Raw genomic sequence first — 20,095 nt, forward strand, 5'->3', positions numbered from 1 at the left:
ATGTTTTGTTTTTAATTACAGCTGGAAGTGGCCAAACCCAGCGAAAGTGCAGTGAAAGAACTAAAAGGAATACTGGTAAATTGGACTGGGATCTGGCAGGGCAGGGGTGGAAAGGGGATGGAAAGAGGACAGGGAGGCCAACAATGATTTTTTTTCCTGGTAAAACTTTGGTGATATTTGTAATACTGTATGTTAAAAAAAAAGATGTAGACAGATATCATAAAATCTGTGGGTGTCTCTTTCATTTCATCAGTTTCTGTGGAGCTTTTACAGAAAGAATGTGGGTACCGCCCCGAGTCTGCGGAGAGGGGCTGCATACAAATCCAATTAATAATAATAATAATAATAATAATAATAATAATAATAATAATAATAATAATAATACTCCTTTTCCATCTAAAGTCTTCAGCCTGTAGACTGAATAAGATCTTAGTAATAGCTATAATAAGATCTAATCTGCTACTTGTACATCTTTTCTATACTGGAACTAAAAAGAGCACTTTATAAAAACCAACTTCTAATACGGTCACAAGCCTAGTCATTAGCACAGTGAGATGGGAAGAATAGGATCGGGGGGCGCATAAAGCAAAATACTTATATGTATATTGTGCTAATTATGCATTTTATGTTGGCTTCTATATAATTGTGGTAAACAAAGTGATATTAATTTGTTCCATTTCAAGCATGATGTAAAACAGCTTATGCTATTTACTTTGCTTCTAGATCTGTAGCCTGAGCACAATAGCAAGGGCTGATTTGCTAATAATATGACTGCTCTGTTAAATTCAAAGAACTAACAAAATGCGAGATTTAACTTAATTGGAGGAAATATTGGGAATTAAATGCTGTTTTGCTTAAGTCTTTAACGATGTGCCAAGTTTAAAAATTATATCTTGTGTTTTCATTTTTTTTCCGTAGTCATTTTCAGGAGTATGTAGAAATAATCCAGATTGCATATACTGTATGTGTAGGATGTAAATTGCTTTATAATTTTAAAAGAAACCTTAGAAAAAGATGGTACGGGGTTTATTTACAATTACCATTAAGTTATTTTGATTCTCATATTGGTCATTTTTCATTGACATATTTTATTGCAGGAGACTTTGAATACATCTGCAAGTTCCAGAAGTTTAAAATCCCTTGACACATACGGAAATGAAACAGAATTAGAAAGAATTCTGAGGCTCAGAAAAGTGACAACTGATCAAGATAGTAGCAGTAAGTAATGATTTCAGAACCTGAAACTGGATTATGTTATATTTTCAATAGTATTGCACTGTTCATATTTTACTTATAAAGCTGTAATATGCAAATCCTCATTACTTGGCAGAGTTCTGATCACATTTCCAGCTACTGTATTTTTTGTACTATAAGATGCACTATCCCCTCCCCCCAAAAAGTGGGTCTAGATGTCTCTGTGTCTTACAGAGAGAATATTGTGGCAGGGGGGAGGGGGGCTGGTGCAGTGGCATTCACCACTGCCATATCACTACTGCCGCCGGGGAATACTGGAGCCTTTGCTGCTGAGCAGCTGATAGGAAGTTGGATTGGCCTCCTGGAATACCGCGGATCAGCTGGAGTTCACAGCTGTTGATTGCTGCCAATTACCGCTAATTGTAGCCACCGAATGGTGGCAATGGTGATAGGCGGCAGTAATCTCCACTGCTTAGAACAGCTGATTGATACTATTTCAGAAGGCTGATCCAACCCACCATCAGCGAAGGCTCCAGCGCTTCCCGGTGGCAGCAGCAGCTCAGCTCAGTTGACTGGTGGTGGGTGCAATGGAGCGGAGCCCTGACAAGCCACATGCTGGAGCTGCAATAATGTGGTATAGCTGACCAGGCTATTTGCTATTTGTTGCATGGAAGCTAGCCAGATGAATATCGGATGGATGCTGGGAGGCAGAAGCAGATTTTTTTTCCCTGTTTTCCTCCTCTAGAGCTAATGTGTGTCTTATGATCCAGTGCGTCTTGTACTGCAAAAAAATTAGGTAATTTGTGTTCTCATAATAGTTGCGCTCTTAACATCACCATATTGCTTAGTAAACTATTGGATTAAGGGAGGTTCTACTCCTCTGGACATTGAGATAAAAACTCTGTGACTTTTTTCAACTAATAGGAACTTTTTCAGTTCATAACATGAACAGATACATTAACAGTTGGATATCATATTAATAACAACACAGGGATGTCAGGATGGCCTGGAACATCAATATATTTGTAACACTTGATAAGAACATTTCTAAAACAACAGTCCAACAGATTGGTAAATTAAAGAGCTGCTTGGAGTTATACAAATGTGTCTCACATTAAGATACTCTTCAAAAGCCTTTCTTTGTAAATATGTCATAGTCTATTCATAGTTGGATAGAAGATCTTTTCAATGATCAGTAAAATTCCTTTCCATGAATCCTTACTAAGCCTGCATTATTTAATTGGTAAATCTTCATGCTGAAACATCTTGAAGCAGTTTTTAATTATAAAGTAAAATAAATAATAGAACAGTAATTAATGCATTGTGAAACCAATATTCAATTAAACATATTCATTAAAATGTAGAGGGATGGGGAAAGGAAAAATATATCTACCTTTGTACTGGAGAGAGGATAAGTTTTTAGTAGCTGCCCTAATGTAATATAGAAAACGCTACAATTCAGGAAGAAGAAAAGGGCACTTCTCTAGAAAAGGGCTGCTGAATAGCAAGCTATCAGATAGCATTCAGAATTTCTCAACATGTTTAGCAGGATCTTCCCCAATATCTTAGCAATCAACCAAGACTGTAAATCTAATGGGATAGGCAATCTGTTGATGTCCTGGTCCTACTATGCATCATAATCAAAATATCAAATCAAGTTAAGTAGCCAATTGATAAACCAGTGCAGTTTCTTCAAAGATGTCATCTTCAGGGCCAGGTGTCACATTTAGCAACTTGGTGACCACATTCCGCACCGTCTTCAACTTTGTTTTATGCAAATTGCTATGCAGAACAGTTGCTTTCTATAGGTCTTCTCTCTTTCTATAAGCCATCTTAGGAAGGTGTTGTCATGGAAAATAGCAAATAAAAAAGAAGTAGCCAGGAAATAAGTTTTTTGATTTTTTTTCTGATAATAGGTATAAATTCAAACATGTCTCCTTCCACTTTTCCCTGGTCCATAACCATACATATCCAAAAATGCAAGCATGAAGCGATAAAGTGAAAACTGTATGTAGTTGGATGAACGAATCCCAGCGACCGGTTAAGTCCCACAGAGTTGTCCTTCTCCGGGTCCCGTCGACTAAACAATGTCGTTTGGCGGGACCCAGGAGAAGAGCCTTCTCTGTGGCGGCCCCGACCCTCTGGAACCAGCTCCCCCCAGATATCAGAGTTGCCCCCACCCTCCTTGCCTTTCGCAAGCTCCTTAAAACCCACCTCTGTCATCAGGCATGGGGGAATTGAAATTTTCCCTTCCCCCTAGGCTTATAGAATTTATACATGGTATGTATGATTGGTTCTTTAAATTGGTTTTTTTTAGATTATTCTTAATATTAGATTTGTTCACATTGGCTTTTTTATTGTTGTTAGCCGCCTCGAGTCTTCGGAGAGGGGCGGCATACAAATCTAATAAATACAATACAATACAATACATTGATGTAGAAGAAATCAAACCAAACTTTTTTCAACTAATAATTTTTTTAAAAAAAATAGTGCCTCTTTTTTTTATAGAGCAACATATAATTTTTATTGGAATATGTAGTTCAGATTAATAAAATATTGTAGAAAACATGATCCCCGTGGCCCATTGATTTGAGTTTCATTAGCTAGTCTTATAAAGCAATATCTGCTGATAAGAGTAGGAATAGTCAAAGGATATGGCTGCAGGTAAACTTTGAAGAACCTTGGGGAAAAGTTCTGTTTGATTACAAGCATGTTTTGTTGGTCACAGTAGAGTTCTCCACTCTGCTGACAACAGAATACCTTATGCCACCAGGGTTGAAATTTTGGGCTTGGACTCCTACAACTACATTACATACAGCCTATGGTCTGACCTAAGCGTAATATACAAAATTATCTGCTAAAACATCCTACCTGTCAGTGACTACTTCAACCTCAACCACAATAACACACGAGCAAACAATAGATACAAACTGAAGGTAAACCGCTGCACACTCAATTGTAGAAAATACAACTTCATCAACAAAGTGGTCAATGCTTTCAATGCTCCATTTCCTGTTTTCATATTCATGTTTATACTTATACCTGTTATCTTGTACATGTCTGACAAAATAAATATGTCAAGAATAGTGAATTATACAATGTAGCAAAAATAGTGAATTATATAGTTGAATTAATTTTATTCCCAAGGCTAAATTTCCAATGCCTCCCTGGGAATATATTAGCAGGAGATCTAAACATAAGAAATGATATAAATGATCTACAATTTTATGCTCAAATAAACATTATTTAAAGGTATTTAGACTTGAGCTATGTGAACAACATACATGCTGGATGCTTATACATTTCAGATCCAACTGGAACTTTGGCTACATCTGAATCTAAATCTATGCCAGTTTTGGGAACAGATTCGGAATTGACTAAAAAATATTTAGCAGCAAACTTCAGTTCCAAATCTTCAGGAGTGGATAAAATGGTCAAAAGCACAAGTTCTGCAGTTGTCACTCAGTAAGTAATAACTTTGGTTGTTGTCTCCAAATGCTACATACTTCAGAGTTTACCATTTTATTTGTGAGGGTGAAGGTTTGTTCTTCGAGCTTGGTTGGTTTCAGATGTTTCATTACTGTTGTGTCGGGCTCTCTGGTAGACTCCTCCCAAAAATTCACAGGTACAAATTTCAGACACACACACGTTTGAAAATTCAAAACAATGTTCTTTATAATGAGAATTCACTTAAACTAAGCCCTCTTTTGGTATAGCAAAGAGCACTGGTCTCCAAACAAACTGGTAATTTGTACAAGTCCCTTATCAGTTCTGTGATACTTAGCTTGCAGCTGTGAGGCAATTCACAGTTCTTCTTCTTTCGCAAAGTGAAACACACTTTGCTCTGGTTTAGTTTCAAAGTGGGGGAAAATCAGCACACCAAAGGTCAAAGTCAGTAAAGCAGTCACGAAACATAATCAGATAATCCTCCACAATGGCCGAACCCACAGGCTTCTATTTATAGCAGCCTCACTAATTACCACAGCCCCACCCAACCACAGGTGGCCTCATTTTCTTTGATAATAATCTCTCAGTTGTTGTTGCCTATGCATCACTCTCCGCATGCGTGGCTGTATCATTAACTCTTGTTTTGAATCCAAGGAGGAGCTAGATAATTGATGTCCTTCTGAGCTGTCTGCCCCACTCTCCTCCTCCCTGTCACTCATGTCTTCTTGGTCAGAGGAGCCTTCATCAGCAGATTCCACCAGGGGCAAAACAGGCCTGCAGCATGTGGATGTCTCCCCCACATCCACAGTCCTTGGGGCAGGAGCTGGGCCAGAGCTAACCACAACAATTACCAGTCTAGGTAACATCTTTAGTGGAGTTTAGGGGATGTCAGTGTCAATTTTACACCGATAACCACCTAAACTCCATTAAAGATATTACCTAGACTGGTAATGAAACATTTGGAAACCAACCCACAAGCTCAAAGAATGAACCTCTTCCCATATGCAAGCTACAAATTTATTTATTTTTGTACTAGATTTTAGATATTTTTGAAACTTTTGTCTTATTCAAGGCAATGATATTTCATGATAGTTTACATGTACAGTACATAATAGTGATGAAGTAAATCTAAAATCTGCACACATAGACATTTTAAAAGTATTCATAATTGTTGGCTTTGTTGCTGCATTTTACACCAGTTGACATTTCTGATGGTCTTCAAGAACAGCCCCATTGAATTACAATGAATTACAGTAATCTAAATGAGAACTTGAGTGAATATCTATTCCAGGTAAGGCTGCAAGTGGTGTAGCAGCCAAAACTGAAGAAATGTTCTCCTGGCTACTGTTTTTATCTTCCAGCAGTGGATAGTGTGGATGCTGTTGGCTCCCCTTAATCCATTTTTACAAGGTCCACAATAAGGCACTGAGAAGAATTCCCCAGAATCAAACCATATCTTATCTGCCCCAATATGAATACTAAATCCAGTATGTGGCCAGATATCTAGATTTAGTTGGTAATGATCTGGCACATGGCCATGGTCATCAGGGCAGCCAAGAATTCCTGCACTGTCTCCACCCCAGAAATGGCACATTGAAATCATCCCAAATCATCATCAAATCTTCTATTTGTACTAGCTTTCCAGCTTCAAAATGCATTCCTCATTTTTGACTTTAAGAATGACATAGAACTTTGAAAGAACAATCGCAAGTTCAGCTGCCAGGATAAAGGGGGCACAATCTGAGGTTATTTGGGGAAAAGATCAGAAGCAACGTGAGATGCTTGGAATAAAGTTCCAGCAGACGTGGTTGGTAAATCCACAGTAACTGAATTTAAACATGCCTGGGGTAAACATATATCTATCATAAGATAAAATGTAGGAAATAGTATAAGGGCACACTAGATGGCACACACGAATCCCAGTGGCCGATTGGGTCCCATAGAGTTGGCCTTTTCCGGGTCCCGTCGACTAAACAATGTTGTCTGGTGGGACCCAGGGGAAGAGCCTTTTCTGTGGCGGCCCCGGCCCTCTGGAATCAACTCCCCCCCGGAGATTAGAACTGCCCCCACCATTCTCGCCTTTTGTAAATTGCTGAAAACCCACCTATGTCACCAGGCATGGGGAAACTGATACATCCCCCTGCTAATAAGGTTTATGGAAGGTCTTAAGCATAAAACGTATCAGGAAAGACTTAATGAACTCAATCTGTATAGTCTGGAGGACAGAAGGAAAAGGGGGGACATGATCGAAACATTTAAATATATTAAAGGGTTAAATAAGGTCCAGGAGGGAAGTGTTTTTAATAGGAAAGTGAACACAAGAACAAGGGGACACAATCTGAAGTTAGTTGGGGGAAAGATCAAAAGCAACATGAGAAAATATTATTTTACTGAAAGAGTAGTAGATCCTTGGAACAAACTTCCAGCAGGCGTGGTAGATAAATCCACAGTAACTGAATTTAAACATGCCTGGGATAAACATATATCCATCCTAAGATAAAATACAGAAAATAGTATAAGGGCAGACTAGATGGACCATGAGGTCTTTTTCTGCCGTCAGACTTCTATGTTTCTATGTATGGTATGATTGGGTTGTGTGGTTATTTTTAATGATAGGGTTTTTAGATAGTGTTTTTAAGTATTGGATTTGTTCATATTGTTCACTATTGTTGTGAGCCACCCCTACTCTTAGGAGAGTGGTGGCCTACAAATCTAATAAATTAATAATAATTAATTATTAGGTGGACCATGTGGTCTTTTTCTGCCGTCAATCTTCTATGTTTCTATGTTTCTATGTTCCATGTTAGTTGCTTAACCCAAATAATACAAGGACTCTAATTGAAATTAGACGTTTAGTAGCAATATTATCTCATTGGTGGCAACACGGCATACATTTGGCAAGAAGATGAATATTTTCTCAGCTTAAGGCGCAGCTGTCGAAACAACTCGTAATCAGTGGGCTTCAGGCTGTTGAGCTAGTTGAAGTTGTTGAGAATCCAACACTTTGAAGCCTCCATCTGTTTAGCTGAATAAATCCCTAGTACGGTTGGACAAGGTATTACCTGACTGTACATTTTCTTTCAAAGTGCTGATTTATCATCAAAGCGTTAATCCTCTTCAGGAATACATACTTCAGGTAGATCCGGTCGAGGGTCAGTTTGTTTTATAACAATTCACAGCTTTTAAGAAACTCTTCTCAGGTTTTCATTTGGTCCTTTTTTCCAGGATGTCAGGCAGTTTATTAGTGAAAGAAAAAAAAGAAATAGGTGAGACAAATGTTATAATAATGGTTAATTAAACCTCTGATTTCCTGCGCTATCAGTGGAAAAAAGAACACCTTTTCTCCAAGGCCTGCAGCTCATAGTTCAAAGGGGTAAATCTCAACAAATGAAGTGGAAATTCTATTTACGTGCACTGCTTTATCCCGTGCTAATGCTTTTATCATTTGAAGAAAAGGGAGTTATTTCCTCTGTCACTTGCCTTTATGGTTTTGTTTTATTTGCTTCTAAATTTGGATGTCAAAAAAAAATCTCCCTTTCAGATCACCAGCATTGTGTCTGATAAAAAAAATTTCCTGTACTTTTTTTTTTTAGCTTTCTGATTAAATTTCTTTAATTTGACATGGTTGCATTTTTAACCACTTCTGAGCCATATAAAAGGCAATTTCGTTCTGATCCGAGTTGATTTTTGTTTCCTATGAACTGCAGCATTGTTCATCTGTAGGTTTCTAGCTCTTTGAACGGATAATGTTAATCAGTATATTCTGCTATCCCTGCTACCTTTTTTGTCTACCTTTTATTCTAAGAAACTAAGTGGAAATTACATTTGCAAGGGAGGAAATGAAATAATTGTAGACCCAAGGTCTCCCAGAATGCGTGGTGAATTGACTGTGAAAAGGATCTTGTGTTGACTATCATAGCTGTTAGATGCAATAAAAGCAGACCTGATGTTTTGTTTAATATACATCCTGCCTATTCAGCAAGAGCCAACCTTTGGGTTTTATCTGCTTTCCAAAAATTAAAAAAACCCCGTCATAATTCATATCCTTTGAGATTACAGTTAATAATGTAGGGTTTGCCTAATCATATTCAAGTACTGTATAAACACCTAAGTATATATCTGATCCTGTAGTGGTTTCTGAAATATTACAAAAGCTCTTAACACTGAACATTTGTTCAGGATTGATTAAAATAAAATTAGTATGGCAAAAAGACCCATTAGGCAATATCTATCCAAAATGATTTTAGCTGGGTTTTTTATAAAAAAATTGTGAACTACTTGCCTCCTTCACTCCTGTACTAAAGCCAACTACTTTTATCAAGAACAAAAGAAAAGCTGGCCTTTAGGATCACAATCTAAAAATGCATGATACAAGAGACATGGAGGAGATAGAGAGGCAGAGAGGAAAGGAGACAAAGAGATTGGTTCTTCAAGGGCAGAAAAAATACTAGCTTTGAATCTAGTGAAGTTGCTCTGCTATTTTGGATTGGGAGCATTTATTTATACAGTATAAGAATTGTAGCTCTTATTTCTTTGGACAATAACACCTGGATGTTCTGCTCTTAAGCTGCCTAGTTCCAAAGTCTACCTAATAGGCTCAATTATTTCATTAAGAGGGGTTTGAGTAAAACAAGACTTTCTTTCTTAATAACTATAAGGGATCAGTTTAGTCTCTCTTCAGTGGGATGCTTTTTAAAGGAAGCAAAGCAAGCAGCTCACCAAAAATCCATAATCTCCTTTGGATGGATGAAACAAGAATGTGTTGCATCAGATGCCTACTTCTAGGGCAGTCTGCTATGTTGTTCAGGAATGAGTAGTGATGACTATAGAAGGGACTACAGAAAGTTCCACTTGAATGGGGCAACATTTATTTTGTATGTAAACAAATTCCCAAGTTCCTACATTTCCAGTGAAAGCATCTCAGGTCACAGGGGTAAGAAAAGTATAATTTTTAACTCATGCAGGGTAATTTTGATAAGGAATGATTAGTCACCAATATATTTCCTTTACTTGTAACAGGTTATGGATTTATGCCAATTTGATTTAAAGCAACCACTAACATAAGTACCTCTGTAACATAAAAAAATGCACATAACTAACTTTTTAAATAAACAATTAAAATATTAGTGATATTCATTAATATTACTGATTAAATAAATTTGATTTTAATGCATTAAGTATTAGTATTAATAATAATTTAATTTAATATAATATAATGATATTTAAAATTAAGGATCCATTGTGTTCCATTTTAAAATATTAGCTTTGTCTGTTTTATTTATTATTTTTATTTATTGATTGATTCAATTTTTATGCCGCCCTTCTCCTTAGGTTCAGGGTGGCTTACAACATGTTAGCAATAGCACTTTTTAACAGAGCCAGCATATTGCCCCCACAATCTGGGTCCTCATTTTACCCACCTCGGAAGGATGGAAGGCTGAGTCAACCTTGAGCCAGTGATGAGATTTGAACTGCTGACAGTCTACAGATCTACAGTCAGCTTCAATGGCCTGCAGTGCAGCATTCTACCTGCTGCGCCACCCCGGCTCAAATCACTTCAGGACCTGTAACTGTTTGAATCTGAAAGTCAGTAATGTTCCCTGAAACAAGGTGTATGACTTAATGTTCAAGCTGCATAGGGCAGAAATGTTTCACAAAATGGAAAGGAGAAAAGGAGAAAAAAGTTATGATCACTTTAAGAGCCAGTTTAAAAGACGCAGGGGTTATAATGCAGTATTGCAGGCTGTTTCTGCTGACCGCAAGCTTCCTGCAATTTGGCCATTCAAATCTCACCTGGCTCGAGGTTGACTCAGCCTTCCATCTTTCCAAAGTCAGTAAAATGAGGACCCAGATTATTGGGGGCAATATGTTGACTCTGTAAACCACTTAGAGAGGGCTGTAAAGCACTGTGAAGCGGTATATAAATCAAAGTGCTATTGCTAAGTGCTGTGAACATGTTTTGTGGTTGATTAAATAGAGAGGGTTGCTTTTGTGAACTATTCATTATACAAATGGGTGGTAGTACAGTGATCCCTCGATTATCGCGAGGGTTCCGTTCCAAGACCCCTCGCGATAATCGATTTTTCGCGATGTAGGGTTGCGGAAGTAAAAACACCATCTGCGCATGCGCGCCCTTTTCATGCGCAGATGGTGGAGTTTGCGTGGGCGGCAGGGAAGACCCAGGGAAGGTTCCTTCGGCCGCCCAGCAGCTGATCTGCTCGGCAGCGCAGCGAGGAGCCGAATCGGGGTTTCCCCTTTGCGTGGGCAGCGGGGAAACCCCGATCTTCATCTGCTCGCTGCTGCTGCGGCCGCCCAGCAGCTGATCTGCTCGGCAGCGCAGCAGCAGCGAGCAGACGAAGATCGGGGTTTCCCCGCCGCCCACGCAAAGGGGAAACCCCGATTCGGCTCCTCGCTGCGCTGCCGAGAAAATCAGCTGCTGGGCGGCCGAAGGAACCTTCCCTGGGTCTTCCTCGCTGATGCCCCTGCTCGCCCGCCCGCCACCCGCCCGCCACCCACCAGCAAGAGGGGGAGAGATAGAGAAAGAGAGAGAAGGAAAGAAAGAGATGAGAGAGGGAGGAAGAGAGTGTGAGAGAGGAAGAAGCAAGAGAGAGAAAGAGAGAGAGAAAGAAAGATGAGAAAGGAAGGAAGAGAGTGATGTCATCGGGTGGGAAAAATCGCGATATAGCGTTTCGCGAAGAACGAGATCGCGAAAATCGAGAGATCACTGTATTCCATTAAACTAAGATATCTCCTTTTGGTATAGGCGATTTGCAATAAATATGTGGCACTTCAAAATGTTATAATTTATAAGAGCAATAAGCAAACTTCTTCCCACAATAGGATAGAATTTCCTTTTTAACAAAACCTGAGTCAAGCTTTCAAGCGGATTGTTCAACAAAGATTTGCCATCCGCTGAGGTTTTTATGTTATATAATTCCTTTTTTTTTGGTATGGTTGTTTTACATTAAAGATGAGATGTTGGCAGATGGAAAGAAATACCCCACCTCATGAGCCTGAGTCCCATTCAACATTACAATGGCTGCTGTTTAAACCAAACAAGCAAACAAAAAAGAACAAAACTACGTATACTCCTTGACTTAGGACTGTGACTAAAATCACAGCAGTGCTGAAAGAAGGGACTTATGATTGGTTCTCAACATTACAGCTGTTGCAGTGTCCCTATGATCATGTGATCAAAACTCAAGCACTTGGCCGCTCATCTCCCCCGCATACACACACTTATGTCCTTTTAACCCATATTTAAATATTTAAACACTTATGTCCTTTTAGCCCATATTTAAATATTTAAACACTTATGTCCTTTTAGCCCATATTTAAATTCTGCCCTGATGCTTTAGCTGACCTTTGCTGTCTTCTTTCTCCTTCTAGTGACCAAGCGTGCCCAGCTGGCCTGCTTTGTAAGGCAGTTGCTGACCACCCAAAGCTTTCTTCTTCAGGTCACACATGGCCATTGCCAAATCTTGGAAATATGGCTTTATGTGGCCAGCAGCTGACTCCCAAAGAACCAGACTGGGCATATTTCATTGGAGGTGGCAGAAAGAAGGCAGCAAAGGTCAGCTCAGGTGGTGGAGTACAGGACAGCAAAGTATGTGCAAAGTATGAGGGTGACTAGATCTGAGCTAGGAAGACTGTGGTTTCCCAGAAGGTGGTTATTTTCCACTGTATTAGTGGGTCAGGCTTGGATAGTTGCAGCCCTAGAACCCAGCATATCAGGACCAGGGTATCTCCGAGACCGCCTTCTGCCGCACGAATCCCAGCGACTGGTTAGGTCCCACAGAGTGGGCCTTCTCCGGGTCCCGTCAATAAAACAATGTCGTTTGGCGGGCCCCAGGGGAAGAGCCTTCTCTGTGGCGGCCCCGGCCCTCTGGAACCAGCTCCCCCCGGATATCAGAGTTGCCCCCACCCTCCTCGCCTTTTGTAAGCTCCTTAAAACCCACCTCTGCCGTCAGGCATGGGGGAACTGAGATATTCTTTCCCCCTAGGCCTTTATAATTTATGCATGGTATGTTTGTTTGTTTGTTTGTTTGTATGTTTGGTTTTACAAATAAGGGTTTTTTAACTGTTTTAGTATTGGATTTACATGCTGTTTTGTACTATTGTTGTTAGCCACCCCGAGTCTATGGAGAGGGATGGCATACAAATTCAATAAATGAATGAATGAATGAATGAATGAATGAATGAATGAATGAATGAATGAAAACTAACTAACTAACTAACTAACTAACTAACTAACTAACTAACTAACTAACTAACTAACTAACTCCTTTAGACAAAGGTATGCTTTTCTCAGCCTTCCTAAATTGGTCCAGATTGCAACCCTCCCCAACATGCACACATACTGTCCCAGGCCTCCTGGGCCCTCCCCCATCCCCAATATCGCTCCCACATTCCTTACTTGTGATTCTTCCCACTTGTCGCTAAATCACCCATGAATTTGGAATTTTGATAGTCACTGGGACTTCCAGGATTGCTGTTGCTAAGCAAGGGAGTCACATGATGTTGCTGACCACATTGGATAGCGATGCAAATTTCAGTCCTAATTGTGATCATGAACTGTGGCCTATCTGTATGCGTTTACTAAAACATGTGGAAACATAGAATATTTATTTATTTTATTTATTCAATTTTTATATAGGGCTTTTCCATGCAATACATAGGGCCCTTCCAATTAATTCCAATTTGGATTAAAATATGCAATGTATAGCAAAAGATAATGCAAGGACTAGTCAGATTTAATGGCAGTCTTTTGCCCTTATTCAGACTTAAATCCAATAAAAATGATAGGATTACTACATTGGAGCATGGGATTAAATAGCAACATGCTGTTATTCCAGAAAGGCTGATGATAAACAGCCTTCTTTACTATTCCTACAGTAACAAGTTATTTGCTGCCAGTAGAAAGGACAAGAGGTAAGACTTATTCCAAAAAAAGGTAGAGGTGTCACCATGAAGCTGTGGAAATGTTTGGGGTTTTAAAAGAAAAACTAAATGAATACCTTGCCAACCTGGTTTCTTTGGGAAAGAGAGGGTGTCTTCTATGTATTGGTGCAAGGTAGAATCATAATCAATAACTTACCCAGGGTGTTAAAATTCTTCTAGATTCTGCCCTACAGTGGGAGGGATCACATAAAAGACTGAAAAAGAGTTCCAATATTGAATTGATACAAGCATTATGCATTCTTACTTTTTGGAAATCTCTAAAGAGACTAAGGCAGAATTGTTCATGTTTACTCCAGGTGTCTACCAGATCGGGTAATTAAGTTGTCTAATAGAACTATGAGACAGCAATGATCTGCTTTGATTAGATTTTCAATGCCTGTTCTTTGTCATATCTTCCTGCCATCCTTGGCCTTTCTGCCAATTCTCTAGAGCAGTGTTTCCCAACCTTGGCAACTTGGAGATATCTGAACTTCAACTCCCAGAATTCCCCAGCCAGCATTTGCTGGCTGGGGAATTCTGGGAGTTGAAGTCCAAATATCTTCAAGTTGCCAAGGTTGGGAAATACTGTTCTAGAGTCTGTTTTAGTGGTTTTGAAGGACACTGTGATCATTTTTATTTCTCTAAAGCATATTCTAAAGTGCTTCCCCTTTGAAGACAACAGGGAACCCACTTAAAATTTCACTTATGTACCAAATGTGAAACTAGGAATATGTCTCAAAGTTCTTTAAAAAGTAATAGCTCCAGGGGTAAAATTCAAAAGTGTTCCCTATCGGTTCTGTGGCTTGGTGGGCGTGGCAGGGGAAGGATACTGCAAAATCTCCATTCCAACCCTACTCCAGGAGAAGGATACCACAAAATCTTTATTCCCACCCCACTCCGATGGAAGGATACTGCAAAATCACCATTCACCCCCCGCTAATGGGGGAAGGGCATGCAAATGTCCGTTCCCACCCCAGTCTGGGGCCAGCCAGAGACGGTATTTACTGGTTCTCCGAACTACAGTATTCAAAATTTCCACTATGGTTCTCCTGAACCTGTTGAATTTTACCCCTGCATAGCTCCATTGATTCATGTAAATGGCCATGCTACTGAACTTGATTTCAGTTATAGTTCCTATCTGCAGAGGATGAGGTTTGGGAGAGAAAGACTAAAAAAAATGAAAAAGCAATGAATGAAGACTAAGTTGAAATATTTAATAAAACAATCTGATGTCTGAAATCCATCCTCAACCACAAAAGCTCCCTGGCTGTTTTGGACTGCACCTTATCTCTGCCCAGCCTATCCCACAGTGTGGTTATTGGGAGAAAATTAGATACAATAAATAATATTAATAGTTAATTGATTGTTTTGTTTGGAATGAATTAAGAAAATTCATGGCATTTTTCAAAAATGGAAGGAGGGTATATTTCTTCCCTTCCTTTTTTCTTTTAGTAAACAATTCAAGTTAACAGAGCAAACTACATACAGGGTAAGACTTAATCTGATGATTTTATACAATTAAAGGATTTTCTCTCCTTCCCTCAGCTGTAACCTTAGCACTACAGAATTATCTACTGACACTGCAGGAAACAGCCCAGTCTAAGAGACAACTACAAAGGTTTTCCATCTGTAGTCTCCACATGGACCATTAGACTTAACAACATATTAGAAAGATACAACAGGATGAACTGGAAGTTTAGAATCTTCCTTTAAAAAAACCCCTTGCCCTTTGCAGTACAAAATAAGTGAATACATAGGGTTACCGCAGAAAAATAAAAATGCTTTAAAATAAAAGTCAGAATTATACCTCTAGATTTTCTTGCTCAAGTGATCTTGGAATAAGAATTCACAAGACTGTTCCCTCAAGCTAAAATATCAAACAAGCATTCCAGTTCTTAGCACAATAGGAACCGTTGACATGGCTGATTTTATTTAAAGTGTTATATAAAGTTGTTCAGTTATTTAAATGCATCAATGATATGCAGATGTAGTTACTTGGAACAAAAATGGCATCCCTGAGATGGGAAAAATGAGTCTTTTATTTGTGGCTCTCTAGTCATTATTTGCATAACCCGGAATCAGTGATGGGCTCCTATAGGTACGGTCAGGTACGCAGAACCGGTATAATTTTTTTTTCTTTTCTCCCCTTCTGGGCCCTGTGTATGTTTTTCCTATTTCTGTAAATGAGGTTGAATGTGTATAATTTTAGAAGAGGTGTGCGTGCGTGTGTATGTGTACATGCACATACAATTTATATAGTAGATAATGTATATTTTTGTATAATATGTATGTACACAAATGGCATATGTAAATAGTAAATAAATAAATAGACCTTTATTACAGTCAAAGACCATCAATATAATAATAATAATAATAATAATTAAAAAAACAAACAGAAAACAGAACATCTAAGAACCATTTCAGATTCTTAGAAACTAGACATTTTAGTATCTCTTTGATCCTAGTAGCAGATTCTTGGGTGATAAATATAGTCCTTGACTTACAGTAGTTCATTGACCATCCAAAGTTGATCGTCACCCAAGTCAACAAGACATGCTAGGTGTTGAGGTTCTTGGACATCTGGAGACAAATGACTTACAAAATTCATGACTTTTGGCTGACCAACCAAAATTGACCCATTGTAAATATACAAAAATGTACATATCTCGCTATGATGAAGGCACACATTTGCGACGAATTCCCACTGCTGCGGCACAGAATCTGGCCTCAAGATAAACTCAGTCCTGCTTTTAATAATTAATGTTTATCTTCTGCCATTGGTAAGAAAAGCTGAAATCACTGCAGTATGGATGGAGTTGGAGCATAATATTAGTAAACTTCACATGGCCCATCCAAAAGCCAGAGTCTTACTGGGGGGAGATTTCAATGCTAGATTGGGACCAGATGATTATACGTTATATACAAAATATCATCATTATCCACCAGCAGAGGCTCCCATAAGAACAAACTCCTCCCTCATACAACTCTCCAAAGACAAGAAAGCAAATTTTGCTGGCCTCTGTTTTGCAAAGATGGCGAATAAACTTAATTTTTGTATAGCCAACAGATCCTGGGCTGGAGATTATCCTGGCGAGATCACTTTTATGGCAGGGTCCAAAACCAGCACCATTGATTATATTCTAATCTCTATGGACTTACTACATTATGTAAAAAGTTTTGAAGTCCTTCCTTACCTGGAAAGCGATCATCTGCCTTTATACATGAAGTCTCTCATCAGGCACATGCCCTTCGCAGACCAATTTATCCCTGCAATTTCTCCAGCAGGCCCAACAAGATGTAGAGTCAAATGGTCCCAACAACTTGACCAAAAGGTGAAAAGAGGATAATCTTCAAAAACTTCGCTCAGCTTTTATCACAGCCAATCCTTCTCAAAATTTACTAGAATCATATACAAGTATAATTATAAATAGTATATTTTGGATGTTCAGTAATAGTAAATAGATAGGGAAATTATATCACTTTGAGGCAAGGAGAGGCCAGGCACCCTAACCCAAACCCTTGACATGAGTGACATCAAGTTGGCCACCTTTAAGCCAGTCACATGGCCTTTAAGCCACTCCCTGGTCACATGATTGTCAAGCCACTCCCACCTGGTTACATGGCTGGCAAGCCATATCCACAAAGTAAGCTATACCCACAGTGTGGTAGTAAAAAAAAATTGTAGCCCTTCACTGCTCGGAATGTACAGTTATGGTAGTAATATGCTGTTGGATTTGAGGTATTGGTGATGACTGAAATGAGATTTCTTGCCAGTGTTAACTTCATGAGGGAATCTGTGTACCCTAGTACCTTATATCCTGCTGGAATCAAGAAATGCCTGTTTTGACACTCTCTGAGTCAAGACAAAAGCAGGGCAACCACAAATTCTACTATTGCCAAAAAGGAGTATAGTACTTAGTTAACTGTTAAAAAGGTAAAATTAAAGGCAGCAGGCTTTTAGTGATCACAAGAGTGAATACATGGTAGGTAGAGCTGCTTGTGTGATCATTCATAGCAATAGAGACCAGCAGATTGAAAGAGAATTCGTTGTTTCCCTTCCCCTTGGTTTTTCAATAAAAATAGCTTATAAGGAGTAGCTTTTTTAACATAAAAGCAATCATTTAATTTGGACCAAGAGTTAATCTGGAGCGGCACAGTGCAGTTTAATACCACTGAGACTATTATGGAAAGAATTAAGAACTGACTGAAACTCGCCCTGATCCAGTCTTGTTCAAATCCTATTCATTGTAACAAGGCTTCATAGGGTAGTTGTGCTTTTGTTGCTCCGTTATAGAATTTGGAAATCTATTTTGCACAACAATAACTGTGCCAAATTTCAGTTCAAGATACAGTATAATAAATCAGCAGTGAAGTCCTTGGGACAGATTTTATGATTTTTTAATAATATTATTACCTCAATAAATAATAGCAGTTGTGTAAAATATATGTATTTGTGAGGAAGACGAACAGAGAAACCCTAAGTGGCAATTTCTGATTTTGTGCTGGAACAAACAACTTATTAATCATTGGAGTTTGCCATTAAACTGTGTTCTATTGACAGACTTTCATCTCCTGTTTTCCTGTCCTTGAAGGTGATAAATATGATTGCTCTGTTATCCATTTTATTTTGAATGACAGAGGCTTCACAGACTTTGGCTGTGTGTCAGCTGTTGGATGGCTGCCATCCACTAATGCAGGCCTCCCATGGAGAGCCCAGTGAAGAATTAGACTCTGATTCACTCGATTGTGTTAAATAGTCCAGCTGTTGAGATTTGAAAGATAGTTACCTCCAAAGTGAAATAAAAAAGACCTTGGCATTTATGGCTTTGTCCATTTTGATAGTGTTGTGGCAATCAGCATTTTGGAGGTAGCATTTTCTAAAATAACTGCCTTGTCGTCATGTCATTTCCAAACTTTCATTCACTATAACGTTAAACATATTTCTCTCTCCATTTTCAGGAGAAACAAAAAAGCAAGGCTAAATGCTCTGAACAATTTGGATCTCAACAATTGCAGATTGGAAATGTTAACTGGACCTGTCAGAGGCCAGTTCCTGAACTAATTAGTCTCACACTCTAGTGTTAGATGGCAGGGTGTAAAGTATGAATCATGAATATTAACTGAAGAGAAATAACATTTTTCTTGTTCATGAAATTCTCATGTTTATTGAAGAAACTTCTCCCTGTAATACAGAATTCATCATAGAAATCAGCAGGACTTCACTTAGATGACACACTGAAAGATTTTATTGTTCTAAGCGAATAAAAACACGTCACTTTATTCTACCTGGCTTGTGGAACCAATGCCAAAAATCCTTGCACTTTCAGTGTTTGTGATTTTAGATCTGCAAAATAGAAATGCAAATTAGCTTGGTGTTTAAATTATTTTTTAAAATATTTAGAATTTTGCAATAGGAATGGGTAAATAATGCAAAAATGTCTGTAATCCAGAGCATACTTGGCTATTCAGCATTCTGTTAAAGAAATTCTTAGCCCACCTTCCAAGTCATAATAGACAATAAGTACATTGCCATGAGATGTGAAATCTGCCTCCATCTTTCTAGAAGGGTCTTAAAACCTGGCTTGGGGTCCTGATGGGAGTGCACTATGCTGGAGGTGGCTAGTAGAGAGACAAAAGCCCACTTGTAACCTCAATTTTCACCTTTTATAAAATGTTGCTAGTTTTGATACTTAAATTTTATGCAGTTATTATTGTTGTTGTTTTTGTTGTTGCTGTTATTATTATTATTATTTATTAGATTTGTATGCCACCCTTCTCCTTATACTGCTGTAAGCTATATCACTGAGTCACTTTGAATAGCAAGGTGAGTGGCATATAAATTTAATAAATAATTAAATAAATCCTCTTAAAACTCACAATAGTAAAACAGCCATCAAAACAGATAATATTCAAACCAGAAGAAAGCTAATAAACTTGACAAAAACACATTTGCAGCTGATGCATTGATTGATTGATTTTTTCCAAGTTTTTTTTATTCCCCCCCCACAATTTTCAAATATACATCCATACATATACTGTAAATTATATCAAGCTATATATATAGTTATACATTTCTATCCGATAACCTATAAACAAACATCCTAATTTGCACCTTTTACACTTTTATTGCCCATCTGTTATCCCCCTTCATTTCATATTACTCCCCTCCTCCTATCTCCCTCTCTTTCCTCTATTTTCTTTTTCCTTCTCTCCTCTTATCCTTTCCTGAGTAAATCTAATCCTAATTCATTTTATCGTTAACAGACAGGTAACTCATATCCCTAATTCCATTTAATTATCCGTGCAACTCTTAGACTTATATTATTTCGCTGTCCATATTTATACATATATTATATTTTTCCCTACATATATGTACTATATCTTAATGCTGCCTCCTTAACTATCTAATTTTATTACCTGTGTCTGCCACCTTTAATTTTCTATTTTCCTCCAATTTACTCAGTGTTACATATCTTCTATACATATTTATTTTCTATCCAATCATAAAATTTCC

General features: G+C 38.4%; 1 protein-coding gene across 6 annotated transcripts in view; it reads left to right on the forward strand.

Moving 5' to 3' along the window:
• The window catches only part of SHTN1 (shootin 1), a 115,921-nt gene that overhangs the window by 87,556 nt on the left and 8,270 nt on the right, over nucleotides 1-20,095 (forward strand). For 5 of the 6 annotated variants that reach the window (XM_070752632.1, XM_070752634.1, XM_070752638.1 and 2 more), the window contains 3 exons: nucleotides 22-75; nucleotides 1,098-1,218; nucleotides 4,503-4,659. In XM_070752632.1, the coding sequence (XP_070608733.1) occupies nucleotides 22-75; nucleotides 1,098-1,218; nucleotides 4,503-4,659 (332 nt within the window). The remainder of the gene's footprint in view (nucleotides 1-21; nucleotides 76-1,097; nucleotides 1,219-4,502; nucleotides 4,660-20,095) is intronic. The other variant, XM_070752635.1, reaches the window with a different exon arrangement.

The sequence above is a fragment of the Erythrolamprus reginae genome, chromosome 5, assembly GCF_031021105.1.
Source record: "Erythrolamprus reginae isolate rEryReg1 chromosome 5, rEryReg1.hap1, whole genome shotgun sequence".
Classification (NCBI taxonomy): Eukaryota; Metazoa; Chordata; class Lepidosauria; order Squamata; family Dipsadidae; genus Erythrolamprus; species Erythrolamprus reginae.